Below are 22,284 nucleotides of genomic sequence, written 5' to 3' on the forward strand. Positions count from 1 at the left end.
CAAAAAACTCTCATTAACAAAGGCCATTCCATATCGAGTACGCATTCCGAAAAACTAGTCCCAAACTAAGGCCGCGTAATGTCGCTTGTTAGTACTAATGATGGGCTGGACCCCTGTTCCTCGGCCGTATCCCTATCCCCGTAAATCCCCTGCCCCCCGGAAAAAGCAAAAATAAATTTGTACATCTGCGATAGAAGCCGCGATATGGCAGCCAAGACCTCGGAAGGCCAAGAAGGAAAGAGCGTTGGCCATTTCGCCTGCTTGTCATAAATTGCCATGGAGCGCCAACAACAAGTTTCCTTAGACTTTGGGCCTTCTAGGCGCTTTATTCTCAGGGATGGTTGCGTGAGCTTTAAGTGGAAAAACTAATAAGGATTGGCTTTAAAATGGTCTTAAAGGGTATAGGGTTAATTAAGATGTTATTTTTGACGTGGGAAAATATACAGCCGTTCTACTGATAAACCTATCTTAATACTTTCACAAAAAGATAGTGCATATAATAAATATTTTAAAATAGAATAGATGTTAAATCATTTAATATATTATTTGTAAAACAAATCAATAATATATTATTTTAGATACAAAAAAAATAACACTTAAAGTGAAAATTTCCCTGTATGAAAATTTATTTAATATTCCAACAATGATATTAAATGCAAGTTTTTCTAAGTTTCCGTTTCGTGACTTAACAAGCCATCTCTAATCTCCAGTCAAGACCCCCAGGTCCGACCAAAAAAACCGAGTCGGCCACAGTCCATTGGATCCCGACCGTCGCGTCCAGGCTGTAAAAATTAATAGCCAACATAATAAGCGGCATTTTATGACAAGCGTGCACCTAGGCACACACACACTCGCACACTGACAGACACATTCTCACGGACACGGGGCCACGCCCCCTGGACAAGCGCCCCTTACATGTTTTTTTTTCGGAGTTGAGGCTTTTGGGCAACTATTTCTCATAGACTCACAGTCTCACACGGCAGAAGTCATTAGGTGAGGGATCAGTTGGCCACGCTTCTTCATCGCAGTCACTTTGAAAATTACGCAAATTGAAAGTTACATCGTTATGTTGCCGGCAAATGGGGAAAATCAGGAGGAAAACTCCGCAACTCCCTCTCAAGCAGACTGTCCAACAAGTTACGGGCTACGAGATCCCGCTTTATGATAATTACACGCAGCGTTCAGATTTGTTTTTATACGATTTTGTCGAGGAAAATTGAAAAACTTTTCCTCGGCCTCGGTGTTTGTGTTGCAAGGAAAATAGATGGTCGATTATGCAAGATGTGATATGGGAAGTTTATTTATATAAACAAGCTAATGGATTTTGTGGCTTTTAATTGGAAAAGAGGTATTTGCGGGGCGATGAAGTGCTCATAAGTCATGACTTCACGCTGGCCAGGCTCAGCTCCTAAATGAAAAAAAAAAAAGATTGCTTGAGGCCGATTCTTATTTATGACAGTTAAAAATCATTGCTGCAACGAAACAAAATGAATTAACAGCCTCCCAGATCTCTGCTTCTCTAATTACTTCATGTCATAAACAGAACCTGGCTCGGGATGCACATAAAATCGACAGCCTGAAGCCTACAAAAAAACCCACTCTACTCAAACACGTAACCATAAAACTTTACAGAACTCGGCTGGAAATCGTTAACGGCCAAAGCCTGATTTTTAATGACCCACTTTTGACCAAACGAAACCAGACAAATAAAAAGATAAAAATACATAAAAAGAACTAAGCACAAAGTTGCCAAGTTGTGTTGAATTTTAAATCGAATTTCGACTTAACTTTTGATTGTTTTTAAACGGGTTGAGTCGCAATAAAATTGATTGAGTGATAACTTCAAATGGTAATGACCAAAAAAAAAAACAAATTTATGATGCTAATAAGTTTTGAATGAAGATGGAAACTAAAAGGGAAATATATTTTACCTACGCAACCCATTCAGCTAATAAATCTTTCAACACAACCAAATCGAAGACGAATCACCGAAAATTAGATTTGTCAAAGTCTTTCGAAAGCCCAACGAACTCTTCTGGCATATAAAATGCAAATTAGCTACAAAATGCTTTAGCTCTTAGCCCCAAGCCCCGCCATCCATTATTCAGTTTTCCCCCGTCCAGCACGTTACATTTTCTTATCTCCCTCGAAATGCATTTTCTTGTAGTCGCTTTTCATTTATTTTTTCCATATTTTCTCGGTTTGTGGCTTGCATTTTTATTACTTGTCAAAATACAATAAAATTTATGGCAAGTTGGCAATATTTTTAACGCCAATTGCAGAGCATTGGGTGCTGAGGGAATCAAAGGGTAGGGAAACTGCAGGCAGAGGGATTCAAAGAAATCCCCTCATAAATCATGCAAGTGGAGTCTGGCCAAAAACAAAAGAAAATCTGCAAGAAAAAAGGGGAAAAACAGTGAAACGCAAATGCGGTGCGCATAAAAGTCAGAAAAATAAAAAATTAGCCAGAGTGGTAGGCACTTTGGGCGCAGAGAGGAGGGGAAAAGTGCAGTATAAATAAAAATATACACAAACGTCAATACTAATGGATATAAAAGTTGCATTCATAAATTTTCTAAAAGAGAAGTGAAGTGCCAATCAATGTATTTTATGAGAATTTCATGTTCATATGCACTATAATTATATTTATGACAGATATTTTTGAAAGTGTTTTTTTAATTTATTTTATTAAAAAAATTGTATACTTATTTTTATTATTTTATTTTAGTTGAATATAAAAATACATTTTTTATATTTATTTTAATGACTTTCATTTTCACCTTTAAATTTCCCTACAATAGTTAACAGCACTTTCATTGCCACTCAGAAACCGGCGTAAATTATAGGAAACCATTTGGAAAATTATTCATTGCCATATAACAACTCCCCGATCCATTATTTCGAGCACGGCGAATTTCCCTGAGAGCCGTGAGCCAAATAATGAATGCCTAAACACTTTTCTTCGCTCTTACCTGCGGCTCATGATTTTCGCATATTTCTCAAAAGCTTGAAATTCCCGCCTCATTTTCCCTTCTCACCGCTCCGCTAATAATGTGAAAAATAAGAAAATGAAAGGCATTTTTGTCTAATGAATTTCCACGTGCCACCACCTCTCTTTTTCTGTCTCTTTCCCCTCGAGTTCCCCCTTATTTTGGCCTGTGGTACGTGCCTGTGTGAAAAGCGCATTTAAATGCGGTTGAGGCAAATTAGTTAATAAATCACACGTGGAAAATTGATGAGTTGCCATTTTCCTCCTTTGGCTGAGATGGTGAGATGGGTATTTCATTTGATTGTTTGCCATTTGTTAGGAAAATTATTTTTCTCTTTCTGTTCGGTTAGGAGGAAGAGGAACTCCCTTAGGATTCAGCCTCTAATTAAGGTGGGTCGAGTTACTCAATTGAATACGAAATTCAGATTATGATTTTGAGCACGAATCCAAAAGGGCAATAAACCAGCAGACAATTGAGGAAAATTAGTGATTGAAGGAAGCCAAGAAGTCTTACAAAGCTAACTGAAAAGTTCACGGAATCAAGTTTTACCTTAAAGTTTAGAGAAAAAAATGCCAAATGAACTCATTGCCATTGTGCGAGCAATGTTCCCAATATCTCATTGTCATGTAGCTCAAATCGCTCCAACAGTCAACAAACTACAACAACCGACAATCAGCAACTACAACAACCAACAACTACAACCAATAGGAAACAACACAAACAACATTTTGCATGTGTAGCCGAGGTTCCACAAACAAAGAACACAGCCATACAAACAACAAGAGCAGCCAACAAACAAACAACCCAAAAAGCTGAGGGAGGTGAAGAAAACAAAAGCAATCCAAACAAGTAGAACTTGTCTAGGCCTAAATCCAGAGGCGGAGATCTTATAAAGGGAGATTCGGGCTTAATTTTAAGAATAATAATATTATGGGTTTTTAGAAATATCTATTTAAATTATTCGAATTAACTAATTCTGAAAATATTTTCGATTTTTTAAAACCTAATAAATCTATCAAGTCATTTATGTATGAAGTTTCCTGCGTAAAATATTATCCATGAATACAAAAGTTTTCAAACAATTTTATTTAATTTAAAAAATATTTTATAATAACCTCTCTTAAATAACATTTTAAAGTGATATAAATTATTTAACAAGCTTTCTCCTCAACTAATAACCCCTTTAACCCTTCTTTCAACTCCGCCACTGATCATCTCTTGCATGACCAACAAATGCTTCCCTCGAGATTTCTTTGCATAGGTCTCTAGAAATAAGGAGACTCCAACTTTGGCCATACCCCCAGGCCATTTAAATGACTTTTCTTTGGCTTTATTTGCCGGTTCGGTTTCGCTTAGCCTTATTTAATTTTTTTTATATTTTTTCTTTGCATTGTGCTCTTTTCTGGCCCAAGTCTGATGTCTAAAGTCAAGATCACAAACGTGATTTGTTGTTGCCGTGGCTTTAGCTTTTTGCTCATTTTGGCAAATGTTCCAAAGACTTTGGAAGATCGTGATCTTTAAACTAAGCAACTCCGTAGCTTAAAGGCTTTGTCTTTGCATTGTTTTCTTGCCTATTTTTTCTGTTTTTTTAGTGCTGTTGCTGACTCGATCAGTCGTCACTTTGGTACAAAAACAGAGAAGTAGAGAGGACTTCCTTTGAATAAAACTTTGAGGTTGCTTGTGGTTTGTTTTGGTGTTGCCCGATTTATGTTTGTTCATTTATTTTGACTAAGCCTTTGGCTCTTTTTCGAACCAAACAAAATTGTGTGGGTGTTTCTATGCCCGTCTCTTTTTAACTACCATATATCCGTCTCATTTTATCTGTTTGTGCGGCGCCGCCTCAGCGAAAGATTTGTATGTTTATGTAGCTGAAAAACCCCCCTGCCTGCCTTTTATCCATTCCCAGTACACTCTGATTGATGTGGGGCACATTAATCAAGCCATTGAAGCGGCCGTCTGTTTGATGTTGGTCTGATTTTCGATCAAGCGATCTTGTGCCACTCATAACATCCCCCCTTCTCTATACCTCTATATATACATATATAGTATGACCAGGTCTGTAATCGAAGCGATCGCCAAGTGATTTTGGTTTCGTTTACCGATCGCACGCTCGTTTCTCACTTGACGATCGTTTTATTTTCGTATGTTTTTGGCCAAGTTAATGGGCAATTTGTTTTCAATTAATTGGCTTGTTGTGTTAACTGCCTACTGATTACTCAAGTGCTCTGGGGCTTCCGTTGAATCGGATTGTTCAATCTCACCACCGACCTCTGATCGCTTTCGTTTTCACTTGCAGTTTTCCCCTAGTTGCGTTGCTGATCATAAATTTTCTTTTGAATGAGATGCAAAGTTGCTGTCCATTAAGAAAGATCAAAGCAAAGGCGATTGACAGTGGGATTTATAAAGGAAATGAGAGATTGATCTTTACGATAGGTCATCAGAGGTCTATTCGGTAAAAGAAAACGGAAGATTGTACAGATTTAATTTAATTTGTTTTTAAATATCAAGTATTTTTGAGAACACTAACATTTTTTAACAAGAATTAAATAAATATAGCTTTGTATTTTAATGAAAAGGATCATTACGGAACTGGGTATCGTATTTCTTGCTTTGATGTCAGCATATTTGTTTCTAACAATTCTCTATTAGATTTGTATACTCAGATTAATTCTATTAAGGGTCGAAATATATTCCAAGAAATAACACGCTAAATGAATGCCTAAACGCCAGGACGCCCACTGTATTCTAATGAATCCCAGACAAGCGATGACACAACCTCCGTCCATTCATCTATCCATCCATCCGACTATTTGCTATCCCCACCAGACCATGCAAAATACGTTTTATGCCACATTAACAAATGAGAGCAAAAATTTCGAGATGTGGAATGGGATGGGAGGAGCCAAGTTAGTCTGGTCTGCTGCCCTTTTTGATATACCGCCACCGTCTCAGTTTTTCTTAGAAATTGTTTAGGGGCAAATGAGGAAATACTGAGCACAGAACTCATCCATAGAACTCGGAACATTCGAAATGGAAATGATCGCGGACAGCTCTGGAAACTGAAAGATGAAGATGAATGGCAGACGGTCTGTGATGCGTCTTTGAAGTTGAAGTGCTTTGTGTTCATTAGCTCATTGCCACTAATTTGGTTTCGGGGCACAATTTGCATACACATATAGCTCCAAGAAGTCTTAATTGTTCGTTTGAAGTCGCGTGATGTAGATGGAAAAAGATCAGTTTTGGCTGGACAAGAAAATTGTCTGAGAATTGTGTATATGTTGATGAACTTGGCTGATGTCTTGAACTTTTAATTAAGTCTAGAATTATCAAGAACTCAATATTTAATAGGTAAAGTGAGAACTTTCTACAAGAAATTGAGTTTTATTTCTGAGCGAAAAAAATAAAAATCAACAATAATGATTATTTTTGAGTTTTATTTTTCCCGATCAGAAATAATGATTATATTTGATTTTTATTTTAAAACTCAAAAGTAATGATTATTTTTGAGTTTTATTTGTTTTGCTCAAAAATAATGATTATTGAGTGAGTTTTAAAATAAAACTCATAATGATTACGGTCCCTGCTTTCTAGTAATGTTTTGGAACCAGAAAAAGACAAAAAAACCCTTTAGGAAAAAATTGTGCTCGTAAGACGATTTAATCTGACTATTCATTTCAATCTATGCTCTTTGGTTTAGTTTCTTGAGCTTGAATAAACAGCTAGCCTTAATTTAGTGGTATTTGGTTCAGATTTTCCTCTTTGTTCTGTTTCCATCCCATTCACCCACTTTTCCAATCGCAACTTAACCTTATGACCACATTTTGCCAATTCTCGGGTCCGACCCAAAGATAATATCATATTTCCAAGTCGAAGCCGCACACACACCTTTGTTGGAACTCAGGCATCTTGGAAATTTAGTTACACCAAGTATAACCAACCTAGAAAAGTGTCTAAGTAACTCATACAGTTAACCACTTAAAGGTGTTCGTTTACATTTTTTTTGTTGTTTTCCCTGTTGCTTTTTTGTTGTTCTGGCTTTTTCGTTATTTTGCTCTTTTCTAGCACCCCCTCGCACTTTTTCCCACCCCCTCGGAAAATGCCTTGGGGCGGGAAAGTGTGAAAAGACGTAAGAAAGGCCGCGCGCTTAAGCAAAATCTATACATAAAAGCCAACTTTCTGCACTATAAAAAAACCTCTTTTACATGACATGACACAATTTGTTGGCACTGTCGCCTTGTTATTGTTGTTGCTTAAAGCGCTGTTGTTGTTGCCCTGGTCGGCCACTTCGACATGTTTGTCTGAGGTTCACTTCAGGTAAACCAAACTCCGCAGCTTTTTTTCCACTGAAAGCAAATGTAGATTTAAAATTAAGCATTTCTTAAAATCTATATATAAATAAGAAAGAAATAAGTGATTACATTTAATAACTTGCTTTATTTAAATATCAAATTTTCTTATTTAAGAACCCTACAAAATATTTAAAATATGTAGACAACACGAAATCATATAATTAAAACGTTTACAATATTTTAAAAAATTTTTAAAAATTATTTTAAACAAATGTTTAAAAAAAGGAATTAAACAAAACCTTTTTTGTATTTTTAAAACAGTTGAAGTAATATCATATTTTTGATACCCTTACAAAATTTGTAAAAGTAAGTACCATGCTCTTAAGTCATTTTCAGTCCTATAAGTTGTCTAAGGCCAATTTTTTCAGTGCACCGTGCTGCTGATACTCTGCTGCTTTTCTGCTGCTGCTCTCGTGATATTTTGCCAGGTTTACCTCAGCTCTGTTTGCTCTGGCACCCCTCACCTTCTTCATCTTCATCGCTTTGTTTATCGCGTGTGAAAATATTTTTTGCACTTTTAGTTTTACTGAAAAGTTTTCGGCACACATAAAAATGTTTAAGTTTTTGGCGAGAGCAAGAAGAAGATTGCAGAGGATACTGCATACGAAATTTGTTTATACGAAGTGTGCAGTTTGCGCTTTTGTGATATTTTCAGCTTTTCAAGTAGTGAAAATAAAATGCTTTATTCTATCTGGCGGGTGGAATGTTTTAATTAAAAGTGAGAAAATTCAGTGGCCAAATTTAGGTGTGTGTTTGGCTGTGAATGAATAAAAACGAAAATAAAATCAAGAAAATTGAATTACTGAGTTAAAAGTTTATTCGGAAACTTCAAATTAATAATTAAAAAATTTCTTTGTTTAATATTAAAGTGTCTCAGTGAAAGAGAAATCACATTTGCGTAATTTGAAATGGTAATTTGATTTGACTTATATTAAAATATTTGTTTAATAAAAGTCAAAATCAAACTGGAAAATGAAATCCGTGCAAATATGTTGCACTTTATTAAGTAAATAAAGCCAAAGAGTGCATTGTGATTTAATCAAACTTTATTAATAAATCATGAACGAAAATTGAGCAAAAGCAGTTGAATGCATTCGATTGGCTGTTAATTAACATATCGGCAAAGTTCAATTAATTGGCAATCAATCATTTTTAATGAAACAACAACAGAAACAAGTCGGAGACTTGTTAGCAAGGAGACCACGAAGAATCGGGCGACATTATCGGCTCACAGCGATCTTGAACTCTGTGCGGAAAAGGCTGGAAAAACTGGAGGAGGAAAATAGGAAAAATAGTAGAGAAATAGAAAACGTGCCTGGCGAGGGGCGATGAAGAAATAATGCTGCAATTCTATTGAGCAGCCAGAAACAGCGAAACGTGCCACACGATTGACAAGCGGTTTTGGCCAGGCCCGGGGACTTTGGACCCCTTCGGCACCCAGTCCCGGGCTTTAGCCAACTTTTCCAGCCTTTGGGCCGAGTGGCCTGCAGCTGCAACTCCGATGGCAAAGCTGCCAGCCAACTTGGCCAACGAGCGCCTCAGTTGCGGGTGCCACTGCATTTGGCATTAACACCCCCATGCCCCCCCGCCCAAAAACGTCCCATCATGGCCAAGATCCAGGGATCCCGGGATGCCTCGGCCTCGGGAAACTGCGACTTTTCCGAGGCAAAGTGTTTTCCGACCGGGAATGGCGGAATTTGTGGGAATAGTTTAAAAAGTCAGCGGAAAAACGTTGTGGGAAAGTCAGTTAGTTAGTTGCAGGACTGCCAAAGGTAGCGGGTAATAGGCAAGGGGAAAGGGAAAAAACTTTAATCAAAGTTAAAGAAAACAAATTATTTCTGGCATACAAAAATTATGCTGTCGACTTGCTAACATTTAATAAAAAATTAGTTTTTTTTGAGGATTAATTCACAGTATATTTATGCAGAAGATACAAAAATTATATTTTTATTTCATTACAAATTTGCTTACACCATAAATTTTATAGATGTTGACTTCACTTAAATATTATACACTGTAAAATCAAGTTAAAAAATTCTTTTAAAAAATATGATATTTAAGTCCGTATGCGCAAAAAAAATATATGTATAAAAAGTCACGAAATAAATCACTTTTATAATGCTTCCGTCCCTCGATTTCTCGCTAACTGTAATCTTAGCAAGTTACTGAACACCGAGAAACAAGCTAAAAGCTATTAAACTTCTCATTTGGCTAAAAGAACAGCTCTCGGTACCCTCGCCTGGAACTCCTCGAACATACATATTTCAAACAAATTTATTTGCGCCTGCAATTTACGAGGCTCTTTCATCAGGCCAGAAAGAGACGGGGCGAGGGCGGCCTGAAAGAGGTGGAACTACTTAAGACAGAGTGCAACAGAATCTGCAACAACTAACGGCCAGGCAAAATTAAAATGTTACAACAGCAGGCAAATGAGGAAGCCGGCGAGGAAATCTAGGGGTCTTTGGGGGAGTGAGCTGCGGAATAGAAAGGGAGGAGCCATATCATGCAACAACAGCACTCAACATTCAGCTTTTGCAGACAAGTTGCGCATGCGCCCGATGCAAATTAATTTCCAGCATTTTTCTCTGCGCCTCAGCTTCTTACATGCAGCGAAAATTATGCTAATAACATAAGTTTTATAAACGGTGATCATAGCTACACAGAAAAAAAAATGAGAATTCAACTTGATGAAATATCAAAAATTCAAATTCAAAAATCAAATTAAAATTTTGGAAAATTTGTAATTGCCAACCTATGCAGTATTTCTAATAATGTAATATATTTTATTTCATGTTGAAAAAAAAACAAGAAATTTGTTTTTCACCTAATACAGAATGGCCCCTATTCAACTTAATTTCCTGCCATTTTTTCCGCTCACATTGGCTTTTGACGAATTGTAAATTTGTCGGCCATGTTGGCAGCACTTGGAGTACGCCACAAAGTTGCCAAGCAATATCCTCCGCCTCTGAATCCGCCAATCAACTTGTTAAACTTTTGCTCTCTCGAAATTGCTCATGTGTGAAATGAAATGCACGAACATGAGAATAGAGCGGGACGGATGACACTCGAATGAAAGAGACAGACGGCGAAAAGGAAAAGGCCACGCACGCGCTTTTTTCACTTAGTTTTCACGAGAGTGTGTGGGAAATATGTTGATTAAACTTGTGCAGAACTTTTTAATTGCCTCGATGTAGTCGCAGTCGGCGGAGAATATTTGACTTGGCCCGAGGTGAACGAAATATGCAAAAGCGAAAGAGACAGCAAGAGCGGTGAAGAAGGAGAGGGCCGATTTATGAACAGTGGGTGCGGAAAGTTTGCTGACAAGCTTACACGATTTTTGTGGGCCCTATGATGTATGAATAAATGTGCGCTGGCGTTACTCCTTCCTGCTAGGGTGTGCATATTAGAAAAGTTTCTTTGATCCCGGAAAAAACTTATTTTTGAAAAGATTCCATTAAAACTAATATTAAAATAGTGTTGTTTACATCACACTACGTTATGTAAATAATCGTAGTTTTTGTAATGCACTTAGCTTGAACTTGAATTTTAAATCAACACATAAGTTACTGAAACTTTTACAATATTTATTCTGTGCAATAACTTCACTCAAAATTTTATTTAACACGAATTCCAAGAAGCTTAAATTCCTGCCTCTCCAAAACTTGTTCAGTTTATTAAAACACGTGTCAGTTCCAAATTGCCTTTGAAAGTCAACCATAAAATGACCATTTCTTGTCGGTCGTTGTCATATTTGACCTTTTGCCAGAGGACCGTTTCAAATAAAGTTTAATATTTAATAATCCGCTTCAGCGCACAGAGGGAATTATCTACCGTACCCTTGTGAGTTCGCCAAGGTCCAGGCCTCCCATACGATTTAGTTGCAGCCGTGTAATGATCTATGGCGCCTTAAGTCAAGATTTATGCCCTCAACCTCGACGATTGGTATACTATACATGGCAAGAGGCAGCTTTGGGAGGAGTATAAGGAAAATAAAGAAGCAGCAACAACCGAGAAGCCATAAAGCCAAAGAGGCGAAAAGTTTTATGCAGAAGTCGAGCGCCTTTTTTATACAATAAAATAAATAAAACAGACAGAGCGCGAGAGTGGAGGAGGCATAAAATTGTATAAATTTATGAGGGGACCCAGTTTGGAAGTCCTAACTGCCATCGATGTTTGCTTCTTGTTTTTGGCGTTTTTTTTAGAATTTAATTGGACATTATATCGCATATTCTTATATAGGCAAAATCAATGCCTTACCATATATCAAATCGCGAAAAGTACCAGGGAAGTGGGAAGAAGCAAAAGACATCCAACGGTAATGGCCAAAAAAGCTTTGCCATTGTCTGGGTTAGTTTCAGCTGCTTCAGCTTCGATTGTTGCTCTTGGCATTATTTATGGTTACTTAGCCGACTACCGCCAGAAAGTACCTCCCATCCCCCCTGCGATCTCGCCGATGTGTGAACAAAAAGTTATATCTTCCACCATGGGAACGGGACCATCTGGGAATGGGAAATCACACTCAATTGCGACCAACTTCCTTCTCTGCCTAATCACGTAACTTTTTCTCCTACCGATTTTTTGTATTTAAAATGGAAAAACCATGATGTCAAAATATTCATTCAAATGTAATAATCGGATAAAATTTTTTCACATATACTGTGGCACTTCTTCAACCAACACTCAACTAATATTATAATATTAATATATATATAATATATTATAATATTAACATTGTTAAAAAATCTATAAATTCTATCTATCTATAAAATAATGTGCATTATTTTTTGTATTGAAGATTAAAATTAACATTTAAAAAATTATAAAAATTCTCAAAATACAAAAATCTTTTTTTTGTGTGCATATACATCTCTCCATCTGTCCAGTTGGGCCAAAAAGCTGTCGCATCTAAAGCGCTTTATCTTTTTCCTATTGTGTTTGTGAGCTGTGATGCAAGCCAATGCCACGCCCACCGAGTGTCGCCTATACGCCCACGGTCGACTTAACTGGCGCCAGTTTTTAAATCGGCTTAAATTATGAATGGCTCCGAAAGAATGGGGCGATAAGTTTGGAGAAGCTGATGTGGAATGAGCAAAAATTGTCTTTCCATTATTATTATTAAGATGTTTACTTTTGGGACTAAACGAAAACTGGGCTTAAATTTGCAAAAGTCTTCATCAAAGTTTTCATTTGTAAAGTTAAAATATGAAATATATTGGATTTTAATAAAGTCACTTTAAAGCTAAATTTTGACAAAATAAATATTTAACTTTATATTAGTTGTAAGCCTATTATTGCTAAACTGTTTTGTACACAAAATAATTGATGGCAACGAATGTAGTTAGGGCATACTTAACAGATAATTACCAAAAAAACGTCAAAACAAATCCCTGGCCTAAGTTATTTGGCAAAACAAAACCCTTTTCCCTTTCGTTCCCAAAAAAATATTCCGAATGCCTAACATCTTAATTGCGCAGTCCCCAAACTGACCTGTTTTGGAGTCATATGTTTATCTAAACCCAGGACAATAATGCCCGGCATTAGATGCGAATAATGCCGGACCCTAATTAATGTTGACATGGGATATATTTTTGCACTCCTCCTTTATTATTCCTTAAGCTTTTATGTCCACTGTCCCCAGCTGGAAATATGCAAAGGGCGAACAGAAATAAAATAAAAATCTGCTAGATTAGTGCGTTAACAAGGGGTCATCAGTTGGACCTTTCAGAACGGGGCCAAAGAAATGTCTACCCTCGTCTTTATTTGCAGATTATCAGTCCGCTTAATGGAGAAATTTAATTTCGTGCCATTTTCCTTATGGCCCGGAAAATTTGCCAAACTTTAACCTCAAGAACAGATTTTCTGCCGCACTTTTTTCGGTTATAATTAATTTCGAATGTCAAATTACAGCACGACGCCTCTGACAGGATGACAAGTGGAACTTTATACACATAATTAAATAATTTTCTTTTCACGTTCTTTTTTGTCATTTTTTCGCCACTTCTCTGGGTGGAAATAAAAGTTAAGCTGCGAAGTCGGAGGGCTTCACCTGGCTGGCAACTTTACTTGCATAATTTACAATTCTTTTCTGTCGCTGTTGCTCTTTTGGTTCTCATAAATTAAGATGAATCATGAAATAATAAAAAGTGAAAATGTGTCAACTAATTAATCTGGCTGGACGATGGTAAAAAATAAAGACAAGGAGGGAAGGTGGCAGTTAAGGGCCAGAGACGCAATGTCATCGAATTAAAAGTGCTTAATGTAAGGGAAAATTGCACAGACATCAGACATCGTGACTTATCAAAATTTCAGAAAATTTTTGAATACGAAATACCCTGTAAAAAGTCTCTCCAATTAATTAATAAAAAATGAAAATATAAAATATATAACTCCATAAAAAAACATTTTTTTTTTAATTTTAAAATGACTTGGTTTCCTTTTACATATGTAGATATTCTGTTTAAAAAAGAAGGCATGTTTTTTTCAACCAAAATCGCAATTGAAGCTCATTAATTTTCCATTCTCATCAGTCTGTAAAATCCTCACAAAAGCCCCCATTAATGATATTTCTTTGTGAGCGCATTTTCCACGAATTAATTGAAATATTGCCGGGGCGATGGTGCGCCGATTGAAAGGGAAAATTTGTTGCGGCTTGCGAGAGCATTGTAATCGCCAGAACAAAGGACACATAAATCTGCTGCCCGCCAAGGAATGCGCCGTATTCTTTTCAGTTTTGGTTCTGGTTTTGGTCATTTAAATTGCCCCCTGACTTTGGGGACTTGGCGACTTTGAGGCTCCAGCTTTAACTATGCCGCCTTCTTGTTGCGCCTTGTTAACTCGACCAAGTGGAGCCACACAAAAATGCCAACCAACCAGCAAAAAAACAGAAAAGAGTACAGCAATTCAGGCGAACAGTGTTGCGTCGAAAAGATGGGAGGAAAGAGTTCAGAGCACTTTGCATACAGGTCTCGTTCGGCTGCTGCTTACGTTTACGTTCCTTCTGCACTCCACTTAAAAAATCGTTAAGCATAAAAACAATAAAAATAAATACCTATAAACACTTAAAATGGCACAGCTTCTCGCCGGTGAGTCGAGTGAGTACATCAGGCAGTAAATACCCGATTCGAGTTGGCCAACTTGGCCAGTTGTAAATGTCAAGCGAATTTGGCTCGCTGCATTTCTCGTTTCTGTTTCCTCAGAAGCTGTTGTTCTCCCCAACTTTAACCCCTGCTGTCCGACTTATACGGCTTAACCCCCCCAGCAGCTTGGGGGGAGTCTTTGTGACCCTGGAAAATCATGTGGATTCTTACAATTAAAAATAAGTTGTGGTGGTCAACGAAATGGAAAATCGAATAAATAAAGAATTAACAGGAGACTTTTATATTTAATCTTAGAACTAATTATGAAATAAAGTGCATGAACAAGTATTATAGAAATATTTCCTTAGTCTTGTAGCTAATTTTTGCCAACATTAACCCAAGGTTTTCCCCATTCTTCTAATTCCAGGTATGTAAATTCCATCAGTTCAGCGTTGATTGAGCCCTGTGTCCCCAAACGAGTGAGTGAAGCCACTCTTCCCCAGAGACCCGCATTGATTTACGGCTCTACCCCGGCTAATTTGCCATAATTAGACACGATAAACACACAAATACTGCCAGAAGAGGGCACTAAATATTTATACATATTTACTGGCTATATTACCAACATCGATTTGCACTCGAGTTCCTCTCAGCCGGCACTCACTTGACATCGCACATGGCACATGGGACCACAAATGGAGGCAATTAGGGCCTGCTCTTGAGGTCTCGACTCCGGTCAGATTTATGAATTAGTTTAAAGTGCAATTGGGCTCGCAGAAGCTCATTCTGCGCCCCCTACAATTATGCCATAAAGTTAATTTTACTTTGATTCTGCTGGATAGCCGCTGGTCCTGCCACTATAACTATATAAATTTAATCATAGATATTTAAGGTGCTTAAACAGACCTTCTTGTAAACGAAACCGGTTAAATGGGGGCTTCACTGTAAAAAATTGTATCTGACAATGAGTATTGGGATAAAACACAATGGTAGCCAAAAAACGTTAAATTTCATTGGGAAAAAAAGTATTTAAAGTTGTTCACAAGGTATCTTTTACATCCAATACCAAATCTTAACATGCCTTTCTTATAGCTAAGGACTGAATGAATATACCTATAATATATACCAATATTTTTTCTACGTGTCCGTATCATCATCGCCTTCTGGGGCAACCTCAATCTCGGTCTCGGTTTGGGTTTCAATTCCATTTGCAGACTGCCGGCATCTGAAGTACGGCGCTTGCCAATGTGAATCTCTTCCGATGTCCCCGCACAATACCAAAGCTCCTCCTGATCCCTGGACACATCCCTCTGGTCGCAGTCCCCTGATTTTCACCACTCCTTCACTGCCCACTTGAGCTGGTATTCTAACGCACTCGAGACTGGTTTCTCAAAAAGCCACTCGAGCTGCCCGTCAAGTGTCTCTGTGTGGCTGGGCTGTCAATAGACATCTTCCCATGACTTGTGTAAAAAATATATCTACCAAAAAAAAATATATATCCAGCACTGTATACGCGCGTATAAGCGGGCTGTATGTTTAGTTGGTTGTGCACACTTGAAGAAATCATAATTATTGCCAGTCAACTTTTTTGAGTGGTCGCAGACTGGTTCATAAATTTACATAAAAGATAAGCACTGGCACCACTGAAATTATTGTGTATGGAAAATAAAAGGCCACTCTGTGTGTGAGCTGCATATTGGTGATCCGAAGAGATCTGAAATGATCTTGGCGCTCTATTAGTCATTTTGGAATGGCTTCTGACACACACAAATTGCCCGATGGGATCGCTTACAGAATTTGAATTATATTTATTTGGCGTTGTCAAGTGAATATTATTTACGATTTTTATTTTTTATATTGAACTGGACTCCCTTGGAAGTTTTAGCAAGATGAATATTCAAAATATTCATTATTAAATTGGGCCTTAAGAAATAAATTTTTATATTCATTGAAAATTTTAAAAGTTAATTACTTTGATAGCCAATAAGAATATTAAAATTATTTTCATATGACAGACTTCATGTTTTAAAAGTAAAAATTAAATAAAAAGTGTTGATCGAAAACAATGACACAAAGAAACATTAAGATAAAAGCTATTAACAATAGATGGCAGTTGTTCGGCTAAATTATGGAAAATAATTCACACAACTTTATCAATAGGCCATTTATGGCCCGTACAAAGCCGTCCATTAAGACGCCCATTCAAATAAATCAAAAATATTTTTGTTGCATTTGTTTTTGTGATTTTGAAAGTGCGTTTCGCATTACCGGGGCAAAAACTGAAATCGAAACTCCATGGCACACATGGCGCAACATGTGGCTAGGTGGCGACCAATTAAGCGACTACCCACCTAGACCGTAGACTCTGTATCAGTGGACCTGGGACTAACCCAACCCATTCCGAATCCGAGTCCAATCCCAACTTCAACCCAACCCAAACTGCAGCTGTAAATCAACTTTGCAGCTCTCGAGAGCTCTAAAGACATGCGTGGCAAGAAAGCCAAGTGAAACATACATAAATTAACATCAATAAAGCAGCAGCACAAACTAAACTCGGCTTATGAATACTGGATATATATATGCATACGTATCTTTTTTTGCGCTGCCGCATATAAATCATTTTTAATGGCCAGATGCAAGAGAGTTGAGGGCCCTTGATTGCCCCCTTTCACGCTGATGCTGTGCATGTTGGACATGTGTAGGTTCTGATACCGCAGGACCGTCCTAAGGATCCCCCTTTTAAGATCCGGTTCGGCCTCTGGTTCGGGAAGTCATCTGTCGGATGCTTCGGACCGCTGTTGATTTGCAAACTTAGATACGATTTGCAATGCAGCTAAAAGAAATATGCGTATGACATCGTTTTGCCTTTTTGGCAAAGTGTTTTTCTGCACCAATATGTTTTGGCAACACTTGCAAAAACTGCAATAACAACTTGTAGTTGGTGCGTGGCTTCGTCTGAGTGTCTGAGTACCGTTAACTGCAACGTTTAGATACAAGTGCCGAGATAACAAATCGTTGTACAACGCTGTGCGTACAAAGTTTCGCCGCTTTCCTTATTTTCCACATTTTCTTTTTTCGTGTGTGAAAAATTGCCCAATCACAGGCTTGGCTTGCTCCATTTGTTGTGCTCCGTTCCGATCTAAAAAGCCATCTATCCCCTGCACAGAAATCAAAATTACTAGGGTACGAAATATAAATCGAAAAAGTATATGAACACTGTTCATTGAACAGTATCAATAGGAAATTCTAGTTTTATAAAAAATCCTCTCCTTGTTGAACATAATAAAATGTTTTTAAATTTTAATTTGACCTATTCCGCACTTTAAAATTCTGGATTTACAAATAACCCAATCCTAAATATAACAAAACCATTATTTCTGATATCTAAAAGATAAAAAATCAACCCTTCCACTGAAAAAAATTAAACTTTTTATGCCTTTAGTTTACCATTTCAAATCAAAACGTTTTTCTATTAAAATCGAGATTCCTAAAATTGGCATTACTATTATAAATGTCCTAATTCCAACATTTTCCTCAGTGTTTGAATGTATCCTTATCTGCAGTGCCTCCATCTTTCCATCTGCATCTGCAGTTGTCTATCACTTGTCCTTCTCACTCTTTCGCTGGGGTGCAGATAACCCGCTCCAGCAATCTCCCTCCCATTTTTTGAGCGACATTTTGACGCGGCCATTTCAAGTGCAATTCGGCGCTGGCTTTTGAGTTTGGCCTTTGACGTGGCCAAGATGGCGAAGTGGTCAGGGAGCCGTAACTGTTATACGCTCACTTTGGCCCACCTGTCAGCCTGTCAAAAGGTAAACCGGCCCACCTGACAACGGGAAAAGCTCGCTGATTAACTGCACTTTGGGAATTGTCACTATTCTCCGTAGGTTTTCTTTTTAAGTGGTATATTAGATTATATTCTGTCATTTAAGAATGTTATTTTCATTTAAAAAAAATTATTCATAAGGTTGACCAATGTGATACATGTGCAGCAATGTTTTATGTTGACCACTTTTCTATCGAAGTTTAAAAGGTCTGTGCAATTATTTTTATTGAAAATTAAGATTTTTATCAATTATCTGAAGTTTAAAGTCTTTTGAAAATTTTTAAAAATGTCTTCACATTCCTGTCGCATAGCTAGCAACAACATTCTTGCCCCAAAAATCAGCAATCTTTGAATTAAACTTAAAAGTTATGCATAATTAAGCCGACCTTTCTTGTCCGCAGCATTAGGGTCGAAATAATTTTCAATTATCTCCCATCCTCCCCGTGGACCTTTGTTGAATTACCAAAGGACTTTAGTCCTGCTTCCTTTGGTAAATCTTTCCCCTAGATGACATCAAACGCCCCTCGCTTATCTTGCTCAACTTGCTGCCAACTTCCGCAGAGCTTCATTAATTTTGCAAGCACATTAACAGTTTCATTATTGCTTCTGTCTGAATTGAGAGGAGAGCCAGGTCCCCAGCCCATTTACTTTAATAATTTCCCGTACGGAGGAAGTTCTGGCCTGAACATCAATCTCGCCAAAACTAATCATTTTTAATAACCAATAATTTATTTTTAATCAAATTTTAATGAAAACTTTGCCGCCCCAAAAGAGGGCGGTCGACTGAAAGCAACCCATGAAAAATTCAACAAAAGCTGAAGAGCAGGAGAATGAGAACGCCAATGACCATGGATATTGGGGGCTGAAGTGGGCCGAACATTTTGGTCAAAAGACTTTTGTGGGCCTTGTCATGCATAAAAATTAGAGTAGAACAGAAGCCACTTTGGAGCAGAAGAGGCGGGGGCCAGAGCACTGAAGTCTGAGGCGTGGACCGAGATTGAGCTGAAGATTTATTAGGCCCGAGATTGAAGGAGCCTGAGATGTGAGACTCGCGATAGCCTCGAACGAAGGTCGTGCAGAAATCAAACAACCCACCCGACAACGCCATCAACTTGGACTTCGACTTGGACTACCAGCTTCAAGTGCAGAGAAAAAAATAGTGGTCCTTTTTCGCTAACTTAAATTTAAAATTTATTTATTTTTAAAAGTAAAGTGCATTTTCTTATTTTAAAAGTAAAAATTCATAAAAGTCAAACTTATTTTCTGCACATTATAGCCAAATGAAAATGAAATCCAATTACGCAGTATGACCTTTTTTTCCGTGTCAGTGTAGACAACGTGGAGTGCGACGCCTCAATCGCTCGGCCCCTTGCCTTAATTAATTTTCCTTTTGCCGCCTCTTAGCTTCTGGGCCCTTTTCCCCCATTCGCTGGACCAAAAGGGTTACACAGCTCATTATTTCTGCCCCGTCCACCTCTCCAGAATCCATCTTGAGCTCCTCCGGCATCGCCCGTTGTCATCTCGTCGCTTCAGTTGCTTCATTCTGCTCCTCGGCCAGCGACACTTGCAATTGGGATCGGAATCGGGATGGGATTGGGAATCAGATGGGATTGGGATGGGATCCGCGTGGAGTTGGGGCACTGCAATTGCTTTGATTGCCCACAACACACCGCCGAGGACTGGACAACTGGAAAACTGTGGGCGCAGTCCAGTGGGGAGCTAAAACAAGGGCGTAGTAATAAAAAATACTTCTGAAAAGGGGAAAAAATATGAGAACCCGAAAAAAATAAAGAAATTAAAGTGTATAAATATTAAAGATTATAATAATAATCAAGATCACTAATAATCAAGATTAATCAAGATCAAATAAAGATTATTAAGAAAATTAAATATTTTCTGGTTGCATCACCGATTTTACAAACTTCTATGCAACATTGTTGTACAAAATTGTAAAGCAAACTGCTATTCAAATTGTTTTACAACTATTGTCAATCGCATTCCACTTAACACAAGCACCGAGCCCCCAAAGCCGATGCCTCCGCCCCTGGCCAGCACTTTTACCCATGTTTGGTCATTCTTTTTGCGCCTCTCCGGGTTTTTCTTAGCCAACTGCAAGTCCCAGCGATTTGCCATTTAGTTGCTTGTTCTTGGGGCCTTTTGCCTTCGTTGCGGCATCTCAAAAATGTAGCTGGTTAACTTGCTTTCAGTTTACTTTGCTTTTCTTTTCTGCGGCTCTGTCATGGACTTTGATTGTCGTCTTGCAGTTGGATCTAGAGAGTGGACTGGGCCTCTGGAAAAGAGCCGCCCACTTGCCGCTGACCAGAAGATGAAAATGAAGATGATGATGATGACAATTATTGCCACTGCAGAGGCTGCCATGCCAGCGAGTCTCCTGCCATTGTTATGGGATATCTCAGCCTTCGACTTCCCTTTTTTCTTCCCCTTCCCCGTTTCAAACAGAAGTGTCGTCTGGCTGGGGCACTTTTTATGAGACTCTGTCGCTAGAGAGAAAAAAATGGGGGAGTAGGGGGCGATAGAACCGCAGACTAACCGCCACTTATTACTATTATTTTAAGCAACGTGCAGCGATGAGGCAACAATTATTTTTCCACCGCCTTTCGCTGACGCAGACACAACAAAAATCCAGTTTAAACAGTCGAAGAAAAATTGTTTTAATAGACATTTATTGTCTCTTGTGCTAGACTTATACTATTATTCAACCAACTATTTTGTCACCGCGAATTCTTCAGCACATCATTCTTTATATCTATGAGGGAATTTCTGTTTTTGGAATTTTAGAGAAGAATTAGAATTAGAATTAAGTTTTGTTTATTGTTATAGCCCAACAATTTTTATTTCGTTTCTCTTAAGTGTAGGAAATTGTAGAATATTTTCTCTCTGTGGTTTCGCGTTCCATTTCATTTCGCGCTCCATTTCTCTTTTGGCTGGACGAACGTGACAAGCAATTAATTAAAAAATTAAAGACCGCCGAGGGTAGCTAAGCAATCTAGTGGCTCATTTCCGTTCCATCAGTCGAACAAACCGACATCGATGTCATTCGCAGGCCGCAAAAATCTTCCTTTCTCCGCTTTTGTGTGGTCAAGTTGATAATTTGCCAATGAGGCACATGGGAAATGGCCAAAACATGGCCAGGGCCAGTATGTTTGGGCACTTATTAGGTTGGCTATTAGGCCATAACCATAAAGAGCACCAATCAGCCAGAAGGAGTGAGACGGATGGGGGCCAGAAAGAGAAAGAGAGAGGCACTCGGTGACAGCTGTTTGAAGATGACGGACAACATTCGAAGTGGACAGTGTTTCGAGATGTCGTCGACGTCGTTGTCGTCTGTAACTAATTTTGTGGAAAGATAAAACAAACAAGCAGCTGCTGTTGCTATTTTTGCTCATATTTGATGTACTTCTCGGCACTGAAAAGAGATGGCATTAGAGCCATAGTAAGAGAGGGGGATACTTGCTGAATTATGAGCCCAAGTAGGAGAAGCATCTCATTACAGACCACTAAGTGAGCCAAGCATATGCTAAATTGTGATCATGATGAGGAGGTATTATGGGAGGCAAGAAGAAGAGTTAATACGAGGAACAAGAAGATATAGTTTTTGGGGGTGAGACAGAGATGGCCACAGCAACTTCAAACAAGCCCCAACAAAATTTCCAATGAAACGAGACAAAACTGGCAAAAGCAAACTAACCAAGGGGGCTAAGAAGGGGTTTCTGGGGGAGTAGAGGGTTAGTAGCAAACAGCCATAATGGATGCAAGCAACAACAGCAAACAACTTCTGCTACAACAAACGAACGAACGTTGACAACATGGCTCAAATGTCAGGCAATGGTCAACGGCTGTTCACTGAGTTATACCCCCGTAATACCCCCTGAATCCATCCATGTTGCCCCTCCAGTCCTTTCAGCCCGCTCTTGTATCTATTGTCTGTGCTTTTTTCCCCATGCTGTTTTGCCCATATGTGTCCGACTCTGTCTGCGACTCCGGGTCTGATGTGAATGTTTAGTCAGGGCTGGCCATTTTAC

The 22,284-nt window shown here is 38.3% G+C and overlaps 1 protein-coding gene across 4 annotated transcripts in view; it reads left to right on the forward strand.

Annotated features, from left to right (window-relative positions):
• Positions 1-22,284, forward strand: part of fz (frizzled class receptor) — a 120,627-nt gene that overhangs the window by 81,598 nt on the left and 16,745 nt on the right. The window contains exon 5 of one of the 4 annotated variants that reach the window (XM_070215860.1): positions 14,843-14,865. The exons of the other annotated variants lie outside the window; for them this stretch is intronic. Coding sequence (XP_070071961.1) covers positions 14,843-14,850 — 8 coding nt within the window. The 3' untranslated portion in view covers positions 14,851-14,865. Of the gene's footprint in view, positions 1-14,842; positions 14,866-22,284 lie in introns of those variants that run through there. 4 annotated transcript variants of the gene reach the window in all.

The sequence above is a fragment of the Drosophila takahashii genome, chromosome 3L, assembly GCF_030179915.1.
Source record: "Drosophila takahashii strain IR98-3 E-12201 chromosome 3L, DtakHiC1v2, whole genome shotgun sequence".
NCBI lineage: Eukaryota > Metazoa > Arthropoda > Insecta > Diptera > Drosophilidae > Drosophila > Drosophila takahashii.